The sequence below is a fragment of the Heliangelus exortis genome, chromosome 2 (assembly GCF_036169615.1).
Source record: "Heliangelus exortis chromosome 2, bHelExo1.hap1, whole genome shotgun sequence".
In the NCBI taxonomy this organism is placed as follows: domain Eukaryota; kingdom Metazoa; phylum Chordata; class Aves; order Apodiformes; family Trochilidae; genus Heliangelus; species Heliangelus exortis.
Window position 1 is genome coordinate 23,154,828 of NC_092423.1, and position 25,601 is coordinate 23,180,428.

General features: G+C 37.1%; 1 protein-coding gene across 2 annotated transcripts in view; it reads left to right on the forward strand.

Moving 5' to 3' along the window:
- Nucleotides 1–25,601, forward strand: part of CDK14 (cyclin dependent kinase 14) — a 306,222-nt gene that overhangs the window by 122,520 nt on the left and 158,101 nt on the right. For both annotated transcript variants that reach the window (XM_071735199.1, XM_071735201.1), the window contains 2 exons: nt 2,131–2,225; nt 17,471–17,533. In XM_071735199.1, the coding sequence (XP_071591300.1) occupies nt 2,131–2,225; nt 17,471–17,533 (158 nt within the window). The remainder of the gene's footprint in view (nt 1–2,130; nt 2,226–17,470; nt 17,534–25,601) is intronic.

The window sequence follows — 25,601 nt, forward strand, 5'->3', positions numbered from 1 at the left end:
CCCTACAGGTGATGTTTTATAGCTCTTGTAATATATGGCAGATAGCGAATACTGAAGCTGTAAAAGGGGAGAGCTGAATATTAGAGAAGATAAATAAGAGTGGAGTGGGAACTGAAAAGGAAAGACAGTATTGGCAAAGACTTTTAAGTAAGATGCTTTCAGTATACTTTTTCCACTTTAATGACCAATATACAGATTTTAGCAACAAAGTAATGGCCAACTAGAGGACCTTAGGTGATGAATTGAACAGCAAAAGCTGAGAGATCATAAATACTATTACAGTTCAACACAGGCTCTGCTATGAGGCAGTTTTGTGTTCTCAATCTCTCTGCAGGTATGGTCATTTGACAAGGTCTGAGGGAAGAGCAGGTAAAAGCTCAGTTACTGCAGGTCAACTCTTCTCAGAGTTCCTTCTTACCCTGAGTTCTCTCTTCTGCTGAAAAGTACTTGTTCAGAGCCGTTCTACTATCTGCTGTTTGTATCCTTACCGTTTTTGGTAGCAATTCTTCATTGTTGTCCTTTTACAAGTATCTCTGCTTTTTACTCCAGCATTTTCTCCAGATTATAAGGTGAGGATCCTATGAAAATTATGCACAGCTCTCCCTTTGAGAAAAAAAAAGATCTACTTAATCTGTGGAATGTTAGAAGTTATTGAAGGTCCACTAATCGAATGTTCAAAAAGGATTACTATAATTGCAGTAGCTCATATACAGCCCAGTGGCATCATACTCAGAGCACAGGAGAGATCCCTCTGTGCTGCCTCGCTTGTTGAGTTGTGGAGAGCAGACCAAAGCAAGGTCTTTTGGTACCTTTCTTTTTACCTCTTCAGTCAGGCTGAAGGGTTACCTCCTTCACAAGCATTGCTTGCAGGCCTGCAATCCTGTTATATCTGTGATACACTCTCTTTGAAGCTGCTGGCTGGTATTTTCCCCTTTGCTATCTCCCTTCTGCCTAGCGTGAACTCAGAAGTTTTGCTGCTGAGCATGTTTGCAGAGGAACACTGATTCAGCCAGATACCATATTGCTCTCGTGTTGCTTCCTAGAGTGGTCAGCTTGTCATATTGATCTTTTAAAATCCAGTCTGAGAGATTATATGTATTTACCATAATTCAAAGCCATATGACCCCTGGAGTTACCTCAGTGTGATAGAGCACCTTCAGTAGGACAGCAAGGAGTAAACCATGGAAGCTCCCTAGCTTCTATTTTGCACACTGGTGGAGTGAGGTTTCATGACTTTCTTTGGCAAAATAAGAAGGATAATAGAAGAGAATTCCATGTTATTCAGGACAGAAATATGCCATTTATTTGCATATCCTTGTATCTGTTACTTACTTTGCTGTGGTGACTGATAGTTCTGATCAGAGGTATGCATGAGATGACAAGACACCAATGACAGAATGACTTGGCAGCATATGTTTCTAAAATATGTCATGTCTTGTGGAACATTAAATATGTGCCATGGTTAAACATTAAATATATATTATAGTGTAAAAGCAATTTAATGAAGGACATCACCTGAAAGTCCACTATCTAAGTCTTTATTTGACAGCAGTCCAAAAATGTGAGCTAGTGCCATTTAAAATAATATGGTGAGAAAATACCATGTATTTATTCTCATAAGATAAAAATGATTCCATGAAACCTGTGTTACATTTGAGAGGAGAATTATTTCTTAAACCATTTTTCTTAGAAAACATGTTGCATTTTGCTTAAAAAGTGTCTCATGTTGGATAGGAAAGATGTTTTGGAAAGACACACTTATATCTGAGACAGAAATTATCTTTGAGTATAGAAGCAAACTTTGTGTCTGAATGATCAGATGTGAGTGAGTGGTTCACTCAGAGGAGGCTGTGTAAGGACAGCATCTCCAGACGCAGCTCAGTTTTGCCTCAAGTGGGGTTGAGGTTGACCAAGAAGGTGGAGAAAATAGCACTGAATGGGAAGACATAATATTCAAAGCCATTGACTGTGTGGAACTCGTGGACATAAAGGATAATGAAGTAAAACTATTGGTTGTCAGGTTAGGAAACTCAGGTATCAAAAAATTCATCCAAGTCACTAAAAGAGAAGCCAATCAAGATAAAATATTTGGATCCTTTTTTAAGATAACATATATGCTTTGCCTTTCAGCTTCTCTTTTGAAAGGACTGAAACATGCTAACATTGTGCTGCTTCATGACATCATTCACACCAAGGAGACCTTGACACTTGTGTTTGAATATGTGGTAAGTAAAGTAACCAACGTTCTGGATGCCTTCTGGAGGGTATTGAATTTTATGGAAGAGCTCTCTTCACCATTGGTCATCTATGGATTGTGCAAAAAACCCCCCTTTACTTTCTTCAGTAGATTGGAGACTATAAAGAATGATGCTTTGTAGTGGAGTGGGATAAAACTGAAAGGCTGGGATAGAACAGACTTGGAGATGCAGAAGTGGTTACTGGGGCTCTTGAAGGACCTTATCCTGTTCAGCTGACTTTTCAAACTGGTTCCTTATTCTGCTTCCTAATTACAGCTTGTTAGAGATTTTTCTTTATTGATGTGATTGGGTAAATTTAAAATAGGTGAGAACAATTTAGGGAAGAATAACAGTACTGAAATGCTTAACAGATAGTTCCTTCATCAAATGCATGTAATAAGTTTAAATGGCTTTTGTTGTAAGTGGCTTGTGCATAGTGTCTTTTTATGAGCACTTTTTTTTTTTTTTTTTTTTTTTTTTTTTTTCCTAAGACTAGTGTATTACCTACTAATTAAAACTTTAATTTGCATAGTACACAGTGTAATGGTCTAATTGTGTTCAGAGTGTTACTTTCCAAAGTCTTGGACTTGGACTCCTAATTTATCTTTTTAGTTTTCTAAGAGAAACATATGGCATTTATGTCTAACTGCATCAGTATTTAGCTGTGGAATTATGCAACGTACAATCATAATTAACCTCTCCTCTTTCACAGATGGGTCCAAGAAAATGTAATTTAAAAGAAACAAATGAGTTTAGAGAAGGTTAGGTTTTCACCATAATGTCTGTTACTGTGTTGTAGTCAGTAAGACATTGCGTTTATTAAGCAGAATGATTACTAGTTTTACTCACAGTGCATCCCTACTTAAGACTCAGTTTTACAAGATAGTGAATTTGGGATCTTGTCTGAATAAGGTGTTCGCCTTGTGTTTATCCATAGAACTGCTACAGTGTTGTAATGTGGGTATTCAGCTCCAGGAGCCCAGAGAGGGGTTGCATGCAGTGTATTTTTTTATCTCAGGTGTAGAAACATTAATGACAATTTAATTATTTTTCTTAACATTCATGATTCTTCCACTCCTGACTTGTACACTGAATTAACATAGGAAAAACCTTGATAGCTAATTTTATGTACCAGTGCAGACTTTTTTGCATAACTTTGCATAAACACCTTTTGCAGTCCCTCTTATCAGCCGCTGTGTTTAGCTGTATTCATCAGAACTGGTTGAGAAATTAAAAATACAGAATATATTCCTCCCTAAAATAGATGTTTTGCCTATTATACTAATGTCAAATTTCTGTATTTTACCTCCAGTAGCAGCCTTCACAAACTCTAGCTCCCAGCTATGTTGTATATTGTGTTACTCTCCATGTATAGCCCAGACACAGACTAACTTCATGCAGTGACTTTATCTTCTGGATTCACTTAGCTGTTTCTTTTCCAGCAGGATGCTGTTGGGATCAGCCCTGCTGGTTGTTGCATCTTTATATTCCCATGGTGTTTGGTAGCTGTTGAAATAGTTTCAGGATCTCACTTAGTAATGGTTTCTAGCAACTGATCCAAGTAGTAGTGCAGCATTTTGGCTGGTGGGCAGTCTCTCAAGGTGATGTTCCAGAAGAGTAAAGATGCTTTGTTCTTTCCTGACAGCCTAAGGACTGTGCCCTAATGATGCTGTAACTTGTGCCTGTGCCTTGAGATGACAGAATTTCTTAAAAAGTCTGTTTTCATTGTTGGGTAATGTAAAGTTATGGGCTGATCAGGTAGCTACTGCCCTCTGATAACACTTGGAGCTTGAGTGCCCGTGTAACCTGGATTGAATTCTTGTGAGTGTGTATCCCACAATTTTTTGAATTGTGGGATAGCAATGGCCTTTTTTGTTCCTTTTGTGAAAGAGGTCTCATTCAGGGCATAACATTAATGAGCAGAGGCAGAAACTAAGGTTCCATAGTTAAATCTACATTTTTTGTCTGGTTTACTATGCAATCTAGCTGTGTAATTGGTGTTACCATGATGTAGATCTGTAATGTATGTTTTTGTGGGGCTTTTTTTTGTTTTTTTTTTTAAACACCTGTACATGATTTAGCTCAATAATGAGAGTGATTTCTACTGAAATCAGTAGAAATACTCCTGTGATTAAAATTACACAGTGGCATATGTATTTGAGTGACTGAGGCCTAACAAAACTAAAAACAGTTGACTTTGATTTATTTCATAAAGTGACATAATGGAACTGATATACTATTGCCATTAATCATTACTGGCCATTTCAAGCACAATAAAAACCATACGAGTGAGATAACATGATTAAATTAGGGATGAACAATTAGTGATCCAGGAGTTCTCAGAGAGTGAAAGCTTTGTCTTGCTGGGTTGGTGATGATCCCATTGGGAAATTAATACTGATGAAATGTTTGAGGTTATCAGAGGTGTTTGGTTTCAGTGCTGACCCTGAAAGCATACAATAAAATCTAATTTCATGCAGCACCTTTCATTGCAAAATGCATTGCAGTAATAAGTTAAAAGCTGAAAGTAGAATATTCTCTGAAGGGAAACATGGCAGTGATTACATTCTCTGTCTATCTCAAATTAGGATTTTTTTTTTTTTATGGAAGTCTGTCAGATTGAAACATGACAGAGCTTTTTAACTTTAACCCTGGTGATCACCAGAAACAAGAACAGTCGGTCTTTAAAAATTCTAACTGTTGAAGAGTATAAGTTCATTCTCCGTATAAACATTTTGTGGTGAACATGAAGCTGTGCATTTGTGGAAGAAGAGATGGTGAGCTTGCTCCTTTTAATGAAAGAATTTAATTGAAATAGTTTAGTATATACAGTACCTTGTTAGTAGGGCATAATTTCTTAGTATGCTTTTCTAGCTCTTACATCAGCTATGCTTATTGTTGGTCATTCAAGAACATGAAAAAGGGACTTGAGAGCTCAATTTTATCACTGGATGACTGAGAGTCATTGCTTGTTAACCGAGTTTTGAGGATGAAATGCTTGGAATCACCTCTACAAAACTGGAGGACTGATAGTCTGTCATGTATGAATGATAGCAAAAGTGGTTTCTGTAGAGTTAACTAGGAAGTGCCAAATGAGATATGGGAAAAAACTCTGAAATTCTGACACATTTTGCCTATAGTATTTGAGACTGCCATGACTTCCGAAAGAAAAAAGGCCAGTTCAGCTTTATAGTTCAATGGAGGAGTATGACTGTTCAAGTAAGTTTTGTTCCCCACCTCTCCAGGCTGTTTAGGTCTTAGTTTATAAACCCTTTTGTGTATGCCAGCTGTAGTGCAAATGCCACTGATATAGCCAATTTTGCCCAAGGAAATGATGAATTTTACAGGTGAGATCTCAGACATATTGAGAGTTCTTTGAAGATGAGTTCACATCTGTTAGTTCTAAAATTATCGGTAGCTGCTTCCATTTGGTTTCTTCACTTTTTTATTTAAAAGGAAGATGACTGTATTTAGAAACACTAAATTGCTGAAAGGCAATCCTAACCAATATATACTGCTACAGGCTTGATAGAATAATAATGAGAGTTTTAGTATTATGCGTAATTATGTACGTGTATTATTATCAATAAATGAACCAGCAACTTGTTCTATTCTTGGCATATAAAAGTGAGCTTGTATAGCAATAATTTACGTTGTGTTTTCAATATTTATGAACTAGATTTAAAACAAGAACATTTATAATTGGAAGTATGAGTAATGAGTAATATTATTTTTGTTTCAACAGTGAAAAAGCTCCGACTGATCTAATAGTGTAATTTAAAACTAAGCATTTTCAATTACCTTGCCTATTTTAATTTTTGTATATGTTTTTTCTTCATAAAAATTACTTTCCATTAAAGAAGAAAGTTTAATTTTCATTGCTTGATTACAGCAGCTAAAATAGGTTGTTATACAATGAGTTTGCTTAACAAAGTTCATCAATTACATTTTCCTCCAATTTCCTGTAAGAAAAAATAGTTTCTCATTATAATGGTCATTGGAAACTGAGATATATATGTTTATCAGAATAAAGATTCACAGATCTGAAGTTTCAAAACCTGAAATTTTGAGTTGGTTTTGGGACATCTTGGAAAAGTATTATGCAAGGAGATCGTCAACACATTTCTTAAAAGGATCAAAATTTTTTCAATTGAAAGTGTTGAATTTATTATAACTTTTGATGATTGGAATCAAACAATATTATTGGTTTTCTGATTTTATTTACTTATTATGGAATGTGTTGAAACTAAATGTGGGATGGCATTGCTCATTTGTGAAAACAAAGTTACATTATTTTAGTGGATGAGAGAGCAGGGAAAATCAGTAGAGTCCCAGAGCTGCTTTTGAACTCGGATCACTAGGATTATTTAGCAGTGCTTAATACCTAGAGGAAATTAAGGAATCTGGCAAAAGAATGAAGAAAGAGCCTTCTGATTTTTGACTGAGAGTGAAAGTTATTAGGAGGCTGCATTACCTTGTTTTGACATGAGACTGAAATGAAGGGAAGTTTTCTTTCTGTCTGAGCTCGAGGTGCTTGTCCAGTGCACTGTAAGCAAGGAATGAAAGCGAGCAAAGCTTTGCAACAACCAGATGCCTCCTGCCACCCTCTTGACACCTCTGCTTGCTGTGAATCATCTTGCTGTGCTTTATCTGCCCGGGAAGGAGAGGAGCCACTGAGGGCTCCCAGCATGGGAGCAGTTGACTTTGGTGGTTTTCATTTGCCTTGACTGGAGAAGGAGCTGTTCTCCTCTTGGTTTAACCCCTGCCTCGTGCCCCAGGCTTGCCCCAGTTGTGCTATTTAAGTTGCAGTTCAAAAAGCAACAGAACAAGGCTGAGAGGAAGCAAAGAGAAAGGAAAAAAGATACGATTGAGAAGAGGCAGTAAAGTAGTACTGCTCTTGGGAAAACCTTGTTTTTCAGGTTGTGATGAGCAGATCAGAGGCAGGAGCTGCTGATGTCCAAGTTACCAGTTGGAAATACAAACAAAGTCAGCTTGGAGAAGCAGGGGTTTAGAAGGGAACTGCTTGGTGCTTTTCTGAGGTAAAGGCTGTGACATGTATAGGAAACAGCAGGAAATAGAATGAAAAGTTGTATTTAATTAAAAGTATACCTGCTAGGCTAAGAAGTTTACACAGGTCTAGAGGGAGGAGGGAAGATGTTACTCAGTTTGCCTCGCCATGACTTTGCAGGATCTCATAAAGGTCGTGTAGACTTTATACAGAGGGTGCATACTGATGAATAGATGTTAAGAATATTAAGATGTTAAGAAGATTAATCAAGGTTTACAGTGCAACAGATTAGGAGGTTGTGTGTACCTGAATGTCTCTTCTTTATACGATTTACTAATATTTTTTATAACATTACCATATACTGTTTAGATTGGCACTGTGCTTTGCACCGTTGAATAGTTAGCATCTATTATTTAGTCTTCCTTTTATTAAGTATTAATAAGTGTATTCAGTGAAAGTACTTAAAAAGGACCACAACAAAACCAAAACATAAAATACATCCAGAGTTGAGCTGACAGATGGAACACTGGAAATCACATGAGATCTTCTGTCTATTGACAGATCTCAAATAGTTCTTTTCTGAATTGCAGATAAAAATTTCAAACATCATTGGAGTCCATCAAAAACACATACACATAGTAAGATGCCAATGGTAACACTACTCAATACAAGTAAGTCCACCACCTGAAATAGTGAATTTGTACACACAAGGAAAATGTGAATCAACTGGAGACCTGAGGGGGGAAAACACAAGAGTGAGGAAACATAGAATAAAGAAAAAGTCCGAGTAGGGCTGTTTAGGGATGGGGGGAAAAAGGATGATATGGGAGTCTTTAGAATGGATTAGACAAAAATCAGCAGAATGACATGTCATTGGTAGTAGATATAGATAAATTGATATTTTTCTTTTTGAGATAATTTCTATGTTTATTTTTTTGTATCTTTATTTTTATCTGTTAAATATGAATACACTTAGTCTTTCAGTGAAGTTAATATGCTGTTACTTTCCTGTATCAGGAATTGAAGAAAAAATAGTTATGTAAGTTATATATTCGTTTTAAAAAGTTTCTATTTTTAGTGTTTATTTTTTAGTAATTGATTACTTATATGTTTTAGGTTCCTGGACAGCTCTAATAACTAATATTATAGTGGCATTCCACATATTCCTTATCTTTTAATTTCAGTAATAAACTGGCATTATCTAAGTCCCTCTGAGGTGGAAGTATCTCAGCATGCACTAGGGAATGTCCAATCTAATTAAGCTTTTTTATCAGGCTCTTTAATAATGGGGGTTACAATTGCTGTTTAATTCCTCTTAAAATGAGAACCTCTGATTTATTCAGTACAGATTGAAAAACCCGAACAAAACAAAACACCAACGCAAAAAATTATTCTTTGGAGAGTTACAACTGTCATACTTCTAAATTATAAATATTTTTTTTTCCTCTCTGAAGTAGCAATATGCAGCTTTGTACTAATCTTATCATACTGATAACAAATTCGTTTATGAAATCTCTAAAAACAGAAACTGGGGATGAGCAATTATGACAAAATAATAATAAATAATAAATAATAATTATCATCATCCTGGACTTAGAATTAAGAGACCAGTAATTGAAGGTATTTTATTATATGTTTGTAGTTTTATTATATAGAAAGATAATTAAGAATAGTGAATGAGAGAAATCAAAAATCAAGCTTGAATAATGAAGAGAGCTAACACTTGAAAAGCAAAAAGGCCTTTTCATTTTTTCTTGTTTTGCTACTTCGAGTAAATCCATGGAAGCATCATTTTTCTTTTGTATGCCTTGCAGTCTGAACTGCATTTTTCCCTATAAAATTTTTATTATTCTTGTGATCATGCATGGACAGTTAGGATTAGGAGGCATGGCAAAAAAGTCACTCAGCCAGTGTGAAGAGAGGATGCTGAAGCTTTAGAAAAAATGTTTGCACTACTTTTTTCCTGCCCTGAAGATGGCCTTTATTTTTGTAGCCCAGCACACCACCACAGCAAAGGCTCTTGTGCCTGCTATCTTATGTAGATATGTCTGTACTATCCGTGGCCATCACTGTGCCACAATTACTGTGGATGCTTAATGTATTATGTCTGTTGATTGTCAGCCTCCCTGCCACAGATGTGTTCTGCCTGTGTGGTCCAGGAGTCAATCCTCCCACTATGAGGTATCTGCCGTGCTCTAATGAAAAATTTTGCATCTTCAAAATTTACTTTATTTTTGTATATGTGGATATAGTGGATATAATTGTCAGTGGTGTGGAAAGCTAATGACTTAACAAAATTAAGAACAAGTGCACAAGCACATCTGTGTGGGTGCGTGTATTACAAATTGCTCAGCTTGTGAAAATGGTCCTAGCCCTGTTGACTCTGGGGACTGGAAGTCCATCACAGTTTACACAAGCTCATGGTATACTGCTAGGTTTTTGATCACACTGAAAAGGAATTGCTTCTGATTTTGAGATGCCATTCTTTTGCTAAAATAATCTCACTCTATTGTTTACTGCATCTTCAACATGATTTACTACAAAAACAAGGCTGATGTGGTGGCTAAGGTGGCCAGAGAATAAGGAAGAGTACAAACTGGCATCTTTTGAAAACTGGATTTTTTTTGAGAACTCTTTAATTCATTCAGCAATTCTTTCTGTAGCAGTGTGTGTCTCACTCATCAGTTAGAAACCAGATTGTTCTCAGTGAAATGAATGCAGCCTTTGTGTCAATAAATAAATATACATTTTCTAGGAGCAACCAAAACTCAAGAACTTTACATTCCCTTTTTTCTCTGGGATTTTCAGGTAGGTTTGTGTATGTATTATGTATTTCCTCACCACCCAACCTTTTTTTCTATATAGTACTGTTCATGTGTTTTGAAGTATATTTTTCTTCGTTGACAGTGAGAGAAATCCAAGGCACTAGAAACATCTGTTAGTGAAAATGTTTTCATTAAAGGTGTCTTGTGGGGTGTTTTTTTTCTTTCTTGAATCCCTAATATATATCTTTCCCCTGCTGCTCAGCCCAGCTGGTGCTGTTGCCTTCTGCTTGTTGCTTGAGTATCACCCTTAGGTAGCTTGTAGGATATTTTTTGTTAGCAAGGCTAACACCATAGAAATACTTGAAAGTGAGAGTCTATGACACTTTTAAAAATAACAGCAACGTGAAATCAGTTGAAGCGATGGTGCAGTAATCTGCAGAGTGCTTAAGCTGGAGGATCCATGCCATTTAAATAGAATTAACTTTTCTTTGTTCTCCTGTCACTTCAGATATTCCTACTGCCTGTGCTTTTATTGGTAAATTATATTATCGGTTTAAGAATTTGTTGGTGACAAAAGGGAAAGTATTTTAGTCAGTAAAACTGCTAGGGCATAAATAATTTGTGCTCTCCTTTGAACAGAGAAGAATGGCTCACAACAGCCTCGCTGCCTCAGTGGAGCAGCACAATCTGTCTGCTGCTTGATGGCATCGCCGGCAGCCAAATACTCCCTTTTTTGTTTTAATGGAAGGGTTCTTTCACATTGCTGGTTTTACATGATGGGAATGCGGTTGGAAATGCTTCCTGCTCCATTCACAAGCCCCAGGCTCTCTGTGCATTTCAGCTTCAAAAATGACAGCTGAAACCAATTAGGCAGAATTATGGGACAGCTAAGTCACATGGAGATTTATCATGACTGAGGAAGAGGAGGGAGAAAGAATGTATTGCATAGGAAGTAGAAGTGACTAATTTAATTAGAAGAGAATGACAGTCACGTTATTATTATGGAAAAGGGCTGGCAAAGTAGAGCTCATTTTATGTCACTGTCCATGCCTTTGAAAGAAGACATCCTGCCCTTTGTCTGGACACATTTGTGTCTGGTAGCACAGCCTTTGATTTCTGAGCAAGAGAGTTGAGCAAAATAGTTGATGTTAAAGCTAAGTGCTGAGGATCTGAGGACATTTTTAGCTTGTGGTTTACGTATCTGTTCATAATTAGAATTCCTTATTCAAGGGGAGAAGGGAGGAGTCTGAACCAGCATCATCTGTCTCATTTTTTTCTGTTTGCATACTCTCTCTTCCAGAAGTAGGATACAATGTATATAAACCTTGGTTCAGCTGAGTAAATATCAGCCTGGATTCTTCTCCCTTCAGCAGATGCTTATATACAATATGCTCAGAAACATAAACATGCGTGTGTCTACTAACATAAACCAGAGTCTTGCTGAATGGAAATGACCTTCACACACTGAAATACTGCCACAAGCCTAACACAGAACCCCAATTCATTTCTTCATGTGAGCCTGGAGACAGTGTTTCATGAGGTGAATGAAACATTTAGTGGTATTGTCATGATAGTGGATGGTGAGAGGGAGAAGAGTGAAAAATGTTGCAGTGTCTGAGCAAGCTTGCATTTTCCTTTTTATTTTTTTACCTTTTTTTTTTTTTTCTCTTTTTCCTTGACCCAAACTTGATTTTCTTAATCCTTGTATACCTGTTTTTAAATTTTATTTCTATTTAGCCTCTGAGTAGTTATGCTGGGTAAGTAACTTAATCACTTCCTCATTTTCAGGTACCTGTAGGAATTGTGGTACTTGCCTCCATCAAAAGGAAGAAAATAATTGAAATTCATTGAAATCTGAAACAAGGGCGTTAGCCGAATTTTTTTCCTAATACCTTTTGGAAACAGGAGTTGAACTAGAATAGCTGAACCTGTACTATTCCCTGTCCTAGGAGGCATTGTGTGGTCTGTGGTCTGACCAGAACTCATGCCATCAACCAGAGGAAGGATCAGGGATTTCCTAGTGGAGGTCTAGTTGAAATGTGCACTGAAGAAAATGTTGGTGTTTTAACCTGCAGACATGAAGTAATATAAAGGTTTGACAAATCCTTGCTAAGGATGTGTAGCTGTGTGCCCTAGAACCCTGAAGTCAGTCACAGCTGTGCAGTAGTAATCTTTTGGCGTGATTTAGTAAAATAAAATTATTTGAAGAAATAAGCTGCCAAAGTTTGCCTCAGGTTGTATATATTTTTTTTTTTTCAGCCAAAATGACCAGTATATCTTAAACCTGTAACTGGAGGACTCTTTTGTAAGTATTCAAGCGTCACAGCAGGAAATTGGAGAATGAGTAGTCTTTGTGCTGTGGGTGGCATTGAGCTATTATTTTGAAAATTGCCCCAAATTTGGTCCTCTACTAGGCTTCAGAAAAATTTTCCTTTGTGCTTAAGAACTTTGAAGATTTCCCCTCTCGTCTCAAAGTCTCAGCTTTATCCCTTCACTTCAAATATTGTTGACTGCATCCCTGGAGGATGTGAAATTGTTTCCAGAGGGGACAGTAGTGATAGGAGAGATCAGATTGTTTACTGAAAGCGTAACAGATTTTGCACATATGTGTAAATGTGTTAGTGAGGTGGCAAATTCAAGTTCTTTAAAAATTAGACGATGCCAAGGTCAAAATGGTTTATGCAATCTCCTTTTGCTATCCTTGTGGAAGAGCCTGTTGTGTAGCTCTGAAGAGGACTGTGTGGAGGGGGATTGTGGTAGCTGTTGAACTTGTTTTTTCATGGATGTTGGAACTAGGGTGTCTTTGGGGTTCCTGCCTCATTCACTGTATTGTTTCAATGTAAGGCAGGTAGTACTGCTGTGGAGAACTGGGTTCCATCCCTGCTTTGGTGGGGATCTTCAGCAGCATCTCAGGCTGCTCTCATCCCAATCCAGATGACTGACTTCTGCTACTCAGCATGAGATTCTCAGTCTCCCTTGCAAAAGCATTGTATGCTCATAGCTGTAACTGAAGTCAGCCAAAACACAGAAGGCAAAGTGGTACCAAATACTCTGAGAAGTCAAATCCAAAGCATTTTAATAGAGTTGCCTGAATCAGTAATACTTACATCTTTTTTCTCTTTGCTTAAATTCCATACATGATATGAAGGGAATAATGCCACATCTCCCCTGGATTGCTGTGAAGTTATTTTATGTTTGGGAAGCATGTGAATTATGTAGCAATAAGCAGGGCAGGAAAGCCTGTGAGATTAATATTTTTGCCTTCAAAATACTAAATAAGCCAGAGACTGCAAGCTGTGTGAGAACAGGAAAAAAAAACCCCACATAAACCCAGCACAGCTGTTCTGTAATCAAGTACCTCCTGTTCTGTTCAGTGAGTATGTCTAATCCTACAAGGAGAAAAAAGTATGTGATCACATTACACATATAAAAAGTTATCATGATATATGTTTATTGGACAAAGAAAGAAAAGTTTGGATAAACCCCATTATTTCTGGACTTTGCAAATTTTTGCTTTATTCATTGTGGAAAATTGATTTCTATTGCTTTTGTGCAGGTGTTATGAACAGATGAATACTAATAGATTATTTGTACATATAGGTGTGGGTAAAGTGGTGGAAGTGTGTGTAAACTGAAGCAGAAATTAATGGGATTTCAGACTTAGACTGAAATATTGTATGTTGTGTCAGCAGGGGATTATTTGTGGTGATTTATGTATGTTGGAAAGAAAAGAGTATGTATGTATGGCTGAAAAGAGTTGTTAAAAAGTAGCTCAAAGCAGAGCTGGTCTAGCCAGGTCCATCTGGGATCAGAATGTATGTGAGAGATATTTGCAATTACTTGGATGTCTCTACTGCATTCCCAGTGTCTCCAGCTTCCATGTGAGACGTCCTCATGCTCTGATATAGCAGAGAAAGGATTGCAAAAGGTGTGTTGGTTGGTTTGTTTCTTGTCTTCCTACCTTGTTTTGACATAATTTTATGTTATTGCCAATATGTAATTGTATCTTGAATTTACCTTTAGCGTATAAAATTTGTGAGATCAAGGTGGTAACCATAGTTAAGACCCTGGTGTCAGGGTGTGGCACGCTGTATCTGCAGCCACTTTTCCACTTGGGAAGGCACTTTGCCTTCTGTCTTGAAATACAGTATGAACAAGAAGACTCTGTTGATGTCCATGATACCAGTTTACACTCTTAGTAAACTTCTTTCATCCAGCTGGTTCTCTGTTTTTTAATGCTTTCCTGAAACTTACATTCATGTTGTCGTCTTCTATGTCAGTTGAGCACACAAGCACTGGAGCAGACACCTGCCCACCAAAAGGGAAATAGCAGTCCCTGCAGCAGTCAGTTTTCCAGACTGCTATTTAATTCAATGTGCATTAAGTCCCAAGAGCAGTAGAGCAGCTGATGCTGCCTTTCCTCTACTGCTCCTTTTTTTTTTTTTTCTCCTTTTTTTTTTTCTTAAGTGAGGAACAATGTACTCTAACTTAATAAGATGCTTTCCCAGTTGGTATCATAGTATTTACTTTCTTTTATGAGAAGGACTCTTAGTTTTAAAAGGGCAAATACTTGAAAGATCTGAACAGAAAACCCTTTTCTTTTTACTGTCTGAATGAAGATTTGGTAGAGTAGACACATTTCTCTGTGCCTGTAGCATGTGCGTGGGGGAAAACAGATGCCAAAAGACTACTGCACGAGTGATTCTGTAAGGTTTCCAGGATTCTGTAGAAATCCCTTCTTACATTGAATTTTAGGTAGATGAAAGCAATTGGTTTTTGAAGGAGAAACCTAATAATGCAGCAGGTTGTACCAGGCCACCAGTTGTCCTGGTCCTTGCAGTAGAAAGAAGAAAGCAAATGATGCATAATACAAACAGAATCATCATTGATGTTCATGTATGGAGGGAATTTATCCAATTAATGGCTGAAATATAAGTGAAAGAAAATGGGATTACCCTTACAATTAATTGCCAGTATACTGGAAATAAAAAGATGATTTATTGCTTTTCCTAGCAATGTGGCTCTGAAGTGGACATTCTAAGGAAGCTTTTGGTGGATAGAAGGGTGCAGCTGGTGGGCAGTTGGGGTGCTGGAGTTTTAGGGATTGGACCTTCAGAACTTACTTGGGTTTTATTTCCCGTGCTCCGATTTCTATTGGATGACTGGTTGCAAATCACAGAAATCAATAGAAGGTGAAGTAGGTGAAGTAGGTTTCCCACCTACCAGGTTATCTGTCACCCAGAAAGGCTGGAAGACTGAACTGCAGGGAAATACTAATATTTCTCTTCCAGCCAGCCCATGCAAAGGAGCCTTGCTCAGGGGCTGTGATGAGCCCACCTGAGGCACCAGGGTAGAGATGGAGCAGCACTGCCCTGTTCACCCTGGCAGGGTTTCTGAAGTGAAGTTTCAGGGCTTGATTTAAAATTCTCTCCAGCACTTGTAGATGCTGTGACTATTCAAATATTTGCGTTTAAGATAAAGAGAATGTATTATTCCTCCAGGGTGGCTTTTGTCTTCAATAACAGATAACCTATAAAATTCTGGGAATCCTCCAAAGTTGTTATTTGACGCCAGCCACTACCTGTACTAATGGTATTTCAGCTGATATTTTGCAGGCTTTTGTTCTGGAGTTAGTACTCAAAAATTCTCTATTTTTTTAAACAAAGGACAAAGCTAGTGGATGACTTTGATCAAGTACATTTCCTTGGTGTTGATGCAATAAAAGAAGACAAAGCTGGGTAGTGCAGTGAAGGATGCGTTGTCCATTTGGGACATGGCTTATTGAGGCAGTACCAAAAAAAACCTAACTGGGAGAATAGAAGAGGAATATATATCTGGAATGGCTGAAGATTTTACAGAAACTGGGAATAAGCCTTTAAGCTAAACACAGACTTCATGCAAAAATGCACTTCAATGACAGTAACTATTCACTGGCAGAGGTGCATTTTTTCATTTGATTTGTAAATGCATTCAGTGATGTGTTAACAATTAATTGAAGTAATGCTTGCTATACTTTGTGTTTTGAAAGAAGCTATGTTGTGTTGGATTTATTGTGCTTTGCCTGTTTGGGCATGTCCTCTTCTTTTGTGATACTGACACTTCATTTTGGGACTCAAGCAATTTCCTGCAGTCAGGGCTTGCTCTCCTGAAGCCAGGTAAGAATTCCTGAAAAAAAGGTGTACTAGTCGACCTAATCAAGAAGTACATTTTATGTCATTGCAATTCTACATAATGTTAATTCTACAAACACAATGTGTTCTCATAGTTCGTGGCAGTAGAAGTGAAGATGATTAAGCAGAAGATCTGTGGCTAGCATGAAGTTTGTGTCTTAGAAGCTGTGAAATTTCTGTGTATCCATGTAACTCTGCAAAAGAGTGCTGGAGCATGGCTCCTGGACTCTGAAATGCTGCAGAGAAACTATTCTGCTATGTCTAAGGAAGCTTTTGTCCAAAACTCTCACCTTGAGAACTGCCCATATTTAATGGGGCTGTATGTGAGGCAGGTATTGCCAAGTAGATTTTCAAGGAATGCTGGATGATTTTTGCCAGATGTGTTCATAAACCAGATGGGGCAGGCAGAGTCAGTTTCTGAGTTTTTGGTGGTTAATCTAATGCATATTTTGGCTTTGTTTTTTCTGAACATAATTCCAGAACTGAGCTGTGCAAGCAAATCAGAGAAGCAGCATACCACTTCACTGAAAGTTGCTGCTGTCTGGTGGGAAAATGAAGAAATATGAGAGAAAATTTCAGAGAAAATAGTGTTTCAATAGTAAAGCAATAAATATTTATTAATTAAAAATAATATTAACCTTTACATTGCATGTCTGCTTATTTCCTGAAGTGATTTTATAGTATATTTATGAAGTGAAAACTTAATGTTTTGAGTCTTTGGTGAAGTTGTTTTCCAAAGAAGTTGTAATTAATATCTGTATACATGTATACTTTGTGCTTCTTTTTGAGCTGGGACATATCATTCAGTATTCTGATATGCAGTGCCTTTCAGATTCATTTTTTATACCATTAAGCCATTTTAATCTATATTTAAAAGGCAATGTTAAAGATATATTTAAAAGGCAATGTTTTTTATGTGAACAGTGAGAATAGCATTTGAGGTTCTCCCATTAGGTTCTTCCTCTTCTCTCCAGATATTACCTTTATGGTGTTGATGGCAATATTATCTTCACAAGGTATAGAATAATACTGAAATTCAGGTAATTAATATGCCATATACAGGATGTTACAAAAAGAAAAATAATTTACATTTGATGAGTATTCATATCAGTCAGATTGCCAAGGTTGTTCAGTAAAATGGAGTGTGAACATACAAGCATGCATGTGCACATCTGTGGCTGAAAAATCTCCTTATTTTCCATTTGTTCTGTCCACTTCTAAGTAGAAGGATATTTATTGCTGCAGTCATACAGATATTAATACACTTTTTTCCATCTGACTTTCTTTTAGCACACTGATTTATGTCAGTACATGGACAAAAACCCTGGAGGGCTTCATCCAGAAAATGTGAAGGTAAGAGACAAAAAGAGCACACGTGCAAGGCAAACACAGTAACAGTAACTTTGTGCAAAATGTCACGCTAGTTGTTTTGTAGAAATTGATTACTAGCTGAAGGGCAAGTGATTGGCATATGAATTATATTTTAAAATTTTATATTTTTTCTTTTTAAAAATTAAAAATGCAAGCATTGTAAGTGATCCTGAGCCAGAATATATGGGTAAATAACTTTATGCTGTTGGTAACCCCTCCCCTCCATTCAAACATTTGCTTTCAAAACAAGACAATACTATCCTAAACCCCCGGAGTATACTTGCTTTAGGCTGTCAGTGCTAGATCCTCAGTGAGATAAGTCCTTGTATGCTCACTGAGTTTGAGGGAACTGTAATTTATTAGCTGAATGTACTGCTTTTTATATAGGAGCAGGTAAAAATCTTCCGTATGATTTTTTGCTCACTTATTTTGACAAAGCCTCTTCATAGGTGATCTCTCTTTTAAGTTGGTTTGTTTTTTTTTTTTCCTTGTAAGGTAGATACTGAGATTCATCATAGAGGTGCAAGGGAGTTTATTAGCAGGATTTAATAGAAAGGTAGATAATAGAAACTTGATCCAGTTACTTTCTGGGAAGTCAGCCAAATGATGTTATCATCAAATGGAAGCCAATCAAACATGCAGAATGTGCCGTGTGTATGTGTAGATCACCCAAATATTTGTTACACTTGTCTTGCACTATGACATCGGTCCCGTTGTTGTTCTACTTTGGAAGTGTTTAAATCTTCACATGGCACACTGAGAGTTTTATCTAATACTCAGTTTCTTGAAATTAAGAGGTTCATTGAAAGAATAAGTCTCACTTTCCTGGAAAACTGAGAAGGCCTGTTTGGTTTCAGAAAAGAAAATATTTAAAACAGAGGAGGAAAGAAGTATTTTTGTTGCAATAGCTGGTAATTGTTGTACATCAACAGGATTAATAATGTAGATTGATTAATTTTCTGTGGAAAAAAAAAAAATTCTTCCTTGCCTTATATATTTGGCCAAACTAAGAAAAAAACATAATTACATGATGTGTATGCTGCAAGATAGCATCCTTGGTATGTTTGACTGTCACTCAGACATTTTGCTGGCGTGGAAAGGGGAAGTCCATGGGTCTCCTCCCAGTGCCAGCTTCACAATATTTTCAAGGTGGCACTTGAAAATGGCTGATGGTGAATGAGGGGGGACCTGCTTTTTGACCACTAAATCTTCTGAGCTTTCTTCCTGGGCAGCTCAGCTTCCTGGGCAGAATTTCCTGTGCTGAATGCACTCATTTAAACAATGGATTTGTGCTTCATTTCCCTGTGTTAATGCTTTTCCATTCAGCTCTCTGAAGTTTGGGATAAGCTAAGTCTGTCTTTGAAAGTTCTTTGTGCTGCTTCAGATTTGTAAGACTACTCCAGGGCTGCAGTTCTCTTTAGCTCAAGATCTAAAACACAGTAGTCATTGCAGCTGTAATTGATCCCCACTGAGAAGACATCATCATTCACACAGCTGTACTTTTTTCTTGATTGTATGAGGGCCCAGTGAGCTTGTCTTTGAGGAGGATGGGCATACATGGATAACTGGGCTTCCTAATACATCACTCATCTAAATCCTGAGATACCCATCTTTTAAAACAGGAGCTGTGCAGGAAGTTGCAGCATAAGCGCTTCCCTTCAGATTTTGCTGCATGTATTCCTGTGTCTGTCTTTACCATCTAATAACTGTTCAGCAGCAATTCCAATGCTTATGGGCACATTAGAAATATTTCTTTGAGTGGGCAAGTGTAGATTCCTATTTAGTAGACTCACTTGCCAGGCCAGCAGTAAAGGACAGCCTTAGTTCAAAGCAGTAATTATTAAAACCTAGAATGATGATTTGAGCTCCTACCATTTTAATATGCAATCAGCCTGCCTGGGGTTTTTCAGTGAAATGCTCACTCTCATGCCATGAGTCAAAAACAGCCACTTAGCCCAAAAGAGTGATTTCTTCACCTGGAAGGACGGGAACAGGAGAGAAGGGTACCTAGTCATATATGCTAAAAATTTCCAGACCTTCACCAGCATGCAAAACGAAAAGGCTTGTGCTGTGGGAAGAGCACAGGGGAAATAAGATGGTTGCTACGTAGTATCTTTATGCTTTGTTGCATTATACTCAGTTCCCTGACTTACAGAATTGTGGTTCTGACACTTTGCCACTTATTTCGGGTTTAGCTTCTGGACAGAGTTGTTTATCTGGAGCTACAGCTGATTTGTAAGGATTCAGCTGAGCCATGTTAATTAGTATTCTCTCCCTGCCAACCCCTTCTTGCTAGAGGTCCTTCTGGATTTTCACTCTGAGTCAGACTTTTAGACATCATTTGTTCAGAATCACTGGTTATGTGATTCCTAAATCCATTTAAAAAATTTACAATCAAGCAATTATATTCTGGTAGCAATAAATTAGTCTCGGCTCTCTGGGCTAACCTGTGGGATTAAGCAATTGATGCTCTTCCAGTATGACAAAAGGCCTCCTGCCTTTTGATTTTGTTCCTGTGGAAAGCGTTGCTTACTGTTGGATATTCCTTTCTGGCTTGTTGCCAGTTATTATACATACAAAACCACATACTCACACATCTTTCTTTTTCCAAATAATATTTCACAGTAGTTCCCATGAAACTACTTTATAGGAGTGCAGAAGCAAAGCCATTATTTCCTCATGTTTTGGTTTCTACAGGACATCTTCAGCCTAATTATAGTTCTGAATTTTCTCCATATTTACAAGCTAGAGACAATGCTTGCTCCCTCAGGCTTTCTCATGTATGAGGAATAGTAAGTAAAATAAAATCTAAATTACTTTGATGGACACACGTATTGCTGTCCCCTTGAGCATTGTGTTTGACATTGCCTTTCTTTGTGGTTTCAAATAGGCTATTTGCTGTCACTTAAATATTTCAAATGAAGAGTAAGCAGAATATTATAAGTATGTGGGAGTATAAAGAAGAACGTCTGAATTGGCAGCTACAAGAGTCTCAGGGCAGTATGTTTAAGCAAACAAAAAATGCTGCTTCCTGAAATATTAGGTTTAGCATTTTAGTGGTATGTAAGTATTCACACATAATGATTTCAGAATTTTGTCATTCATGACTAGAGGCCCAAGTCTTGGAGTTAACATCAGGTTTTAAACCCTTAAAAGATCTTACGTGTGAGGCTGAGATGTTATTATTTAAAGTTGTTTTTAAAATATCTATGCCTGAGAATGTTTAATGAAGTATCCTGGTGACATAAATATGGTTAGATACCTGCAACATCTTTATCAGCCAGAAGGGAAGTTGGCAGAAAGCAGTTGTTTCAGTCCATGGATTCTCCAAACTCTGATAGCTCCAAATACACATATATACATCATATAACTAACAAGCCTGCATATCATACCATTTATTTATTAATATACATTAATATACTGTGTACAGTAGCACAGTTAAAGTTAAGGGTAAAAAACGTAAGCAGAAGGCACAGCCTCATCTCCTCTAGTTCTAAAAATGTCTTTCTCATTTTTTCCAAAACTGAAGGCAAGCAATAAATCTGGAAAACATGGCCCCACATCTAATGATGTTTCTGTTGGAAGTTACTGCTACAGCCTTGTACGAGGCTGGAGCTAAGAGATGTCTTATAGGTGTAGACCATGCAGTGCTTGCCAAACTCCAAAGTGTGGCTGTGGCAAAGTGAGGTGCAAGACTTGCTTCTGCCTCTCCCTGTGCTGTTCCTCCTGGCCCAAACTTCTGAAGTCTGTACTCCTGGCTTCCTTTCCTACAGCTGTTGCTGCCTTTAAAGATAGTTCATACTTTTTGGACTTCAGTTGAAACATCTGGATTGCTTCCTACAACAGGAACTCTAATAGGTCACAGCAGCTAACCAACCCTGCCAGTAATTTTTTTCACTATGATCTTCATTCTGATTTGTGTTCCTTTCTGTCTGGTACAGCTTTTCGACTTCTTCATTCTCCTGAGCCTTTGTTTGCTTCTGTCCATAAGTGGTTCTTACTTTGTAAATTCATAATTCGATTTTTAAGTATATTTTTTGTACATCTCAGAATATCCAGTGAAAATGTAAATGTTCTTAACCTCTTTTAACCTTTGAAATAGGTTTTATTTTTGCTTCCTCTTTTACTCCATGTTATCACATTCCCAGTAATGCAAGTAAATTTATCTTTATGTATTGATGCATTTATTTTATGGTCCAGTCCATTTTATGTAACTCCTATTGCTGGTAGAAACAAGTGGTGCGAAGTCTTGCATTTGTCATGCCTGTTTTGCTTGCCTGCATTCCTGCCTTAAAATGAGTCTATTAATGAAAGCTTATTTGCTTTTTAATTAGTGATGTTGCATGGAAATAGCTGTAGTCTTTTGGGAAAAGCATCCTCAGTTTTTTCTCTCTGCCTTTTTTCCTGTACGTGCAGTGTTAGAGGTAATATTGATTTTTTTGGCATTTGATTTCAAAAAACAGTATTTGACAAAATAAAAAGATACTTGCCTCTGACCCCACTATTCCTCAATCCATGTAACACCAGCCTGAATCACACTGGGGTTGTCAGCCAGGCAAACTCTGTCTCTTAATCACTCTCAAAATCTTTTACTTCAGGCAACTTGGAAGACTCCTGTTGTCTACTATGATCAGAGGGAGAAGGAACTTCTAGTTTGTTCTTACTCTATCAAATATTGCTTCTCTCACTTGTTCTTTTCCCTGGGCACCTTTCCTCTTGCCAGGGCCAAAAAGTGACAGGAAGAAATAGGCAGAGAGTCTCCGTGAACTTTGCATGCAGAGCAAAGGAATATTCAGCCTTCTCCCAGGAGCCTTCAAGACTTCAGCTCTTACCCATCTCAATTCTGAGCCTTTCTTGCTCCTAAGAAGTAAAGGAAGTAAAATATCTATTTTATGGATAGTTTTGAAGCAAAACCTCAACCAACCTCAACAGGGTGCTGAACTACCTCATTTGAACTATATTTTTACCTAGAAAGGTAGCACTAGATGATCCTTGAGATCCCTTCCAACCTGCCATTCTATGATTCAATGTATTAAGCCCTGCCCCCACCACAACCTTTTAAAATGCATTTTATCAGTAACTGAGCCAGAGTCAATAGTTGACATGTAATAGGTCACATGTAACATGTGAGGAGAAGTGTGGAGTGGAATTTGGGTATTAAGTTCTGCAGGACAGTCCAATAGTCTCTGTGAAAAATATGCTTAAGTTTCATCAAAAAGCTGTAATTAGTTTCAGTGTTAAAACTTAGAAGAAATAGTTTAAATTACTAGGAAGTATTGAAACATTATGGGATGGTGTAATAAGTTCTTGTGTGAAATGCTCAAGATGTGATCAGTCAAATTTATATCACTCTAGGTTTAAAAAAAAAAACAAACAATCACAAACCAAATAACACAAATCCTAAATCAGATATCTTAAAAATACTGGATTTATGAAACTGAAGTTTTTATTCTGGCCTCCTAAACAAGATGAAGTACATATTGAATTGAAAGTGTTGGAATACAGAGAATGTTATTTCATGCTGTCAGAAATCTCTGGCACTTAATGACTTGTCGTATTCATTTATTCCTCTCCATACTGCAGTACTGTGAACAATGTCCTTAACTAATGATTGCAGTTTTTAAAGGTTTTGTTAGATTAATAATTTTGGCACTTAATGACTAATATGAAGATTAATAATCTGAGTCAAAGCCATGGGGTAGTTGTCATTTGATGCCTTTATTAAACATAAATATTTATCATTGAACTGATTACAGTTTTAGAATAATTTGAAGCACAAAGGGTAGGGAAGCATTCAGAACGTGGAAGGATTAGGCAGCTCCTCCTGTATCCCATCCATGTGAGGCTTATTGCACTTGATGTGCAGCTGCTTGAACTTTGGCAATAGCAAAGCATTGTGTATTGGCTCTTGCAAAGCAGTAGCCCCACTCATTTTTAGTACGATATAAAAATAATGCTTGTGAGTAAAACCAAGTATCTAAAAAGTGAGCTAAAAATGCTTTGGGTTTTGGGTTACAATTGTGTTACCAGTGTAGGCCTCCATGGTGTGCTTCAGTTTTCTTTTCAACATGAGGTTGTATAAGCATCTATGGGGTGAACATCTATGGTGTTCCCCTTTTCTGTGGGAGAAGTGCAATGAATCACATGATGGGGCTTGCATCCATATGTGACAAATGTGGGATTATTTGGTGTAGGGGAAGCTGTAGCACATGAACGCCTGTGTGTAACTAGAGGTGTCTGCCATAGACACTCAGGAAATGAGGCATTAAACCATGACAATATACCCAGCTATGGTCAATTTTTTTGTCTTTTTTCACCTCTCGTATTGACTCACTGGAGTTTGCAGAAAGCATTCGTTTAAAGTCTAAGGTGAATAAATACATACTATGGTGGTCCTTTTAATTTTATCAGACGTTACTGGAAGCAAATTAAACTTATGTCATGCTTTTGAAATCTTCCTCCTACTCACTGGAATTAGTGATGCTGCTGATGTAGAGTTGAACTGAAAATGTTTTTCAACAGATATGCTAAGTAGGAAGCGATGCTGTTTAATGTGGTTGAGAAGTTGCTATTTTTCATTCCTTATTCAGTGAATAAGCAGGTGTACAGCAGACAGAATAATGTTATGCCAAATTAAGGTCCTCTTTTACACATGGCATTGAGAATTGATTATTTAAATTAGACTTTTTACTTATCAGACATTAAATACACCATCAGCATTTCATTCTACTTTAAGTCAGTCGTGTCACTTAATGATTTGATAGAATGCAGAACTGTGAACACTAAATGCAGAATCTTTATCTTTGTGTTAAAATTCATGCTAGAACAATGTCACATATTTATTGCTCTAAGAAATATGTGCAAACTCAAAACTGAAAGGAGTGTATGCATTTGTATTTTATTGTCTGTGTAATCTCTGTGATTCATGTATGGCAAAAAACAAGTTACTATAGTGCTGAAGAAAATATTTTTTCCCAGTAATTTTAAAGCTGGTAAGGCACCAAGTGCCACTCTGGCCTAGTGCAGCATGGTAGTGAATTCATGGAAGGTAGACAAAGAAATTTAATTGAATTGAATTTATTTTCACTCTTGCCATTCAGAACCAGAAGTCTGAGAGTTTTCCACTTATTGAACATTACCAGGTGGCTATAACTGATCATAAGGGAGTGTCTTTGTTCTCAGTTAATTAAGCACACCTTCCTCATTGGAAATGACTGTAGTAGTACCCAGAGGGGACAAAAATTATTAAAGGAACATCAAAGAGAATAGAAGTTAGCAAATTAGCATTTTCCGATCTCTTTCTTTTGCAGTTCTGCTGCAACGAAGTGGAAAAATCTGTAGTTTTAGTTTGTTTGTTTTCTTATTGTAAAGATAAAATGCATCTTCCAAGTGTCTGTGTTGCATGCATTGGTGTGTGATATTGTCTTTGGTAAGGCTCTGGTGTAAAGAATACATGAAAAATTCAGAAGCCTTTATAAATGCATTTTGGATAGTACTTTTTAAAAAAATTATTTTGGAGAAGAATGGATCAATTGGATCCAGGCAGGTAAGATATAAGAATCTGTTATTGAGATAAAGCTTATTATGATCATGAAAAATTAATATGATTCAAGTGGCTGACAGTTTTTTTATTCAGATAGGATCTTTTATTCCTAGGGATGCAAATTTATCTCAAGTCAACTCTTTATACCTGGAATTCCTTCTGACAATTTAAGCTGAAGAGTCTACAAAGCTTCAACCTAAAAAGTTCAGTATTTCTCCAGAACAGTGTTAGAAGTGAAAAGTTGGATTTTATCTTGTGGATTATCCTGATTGGGAGGAGAGGAAAGAGCAAACCAGTGGTAATAAAGAAGATTGTACTCAATGAGCTTTTGGCATGCTAGCAAAAGTCACACAGATGTTTCTCAATGTTTCTGTGATAATACATATTGCCAGGTAGTTTTGTCTTATGTTGATTTAAAATAAGTAGGTCTGAAACTCCCTCAAAAAATCTTGTAAACCCAAAAATAACTGAACATAGTGTTCAGTTGTTTTTCTTTCCAAGGCTGTG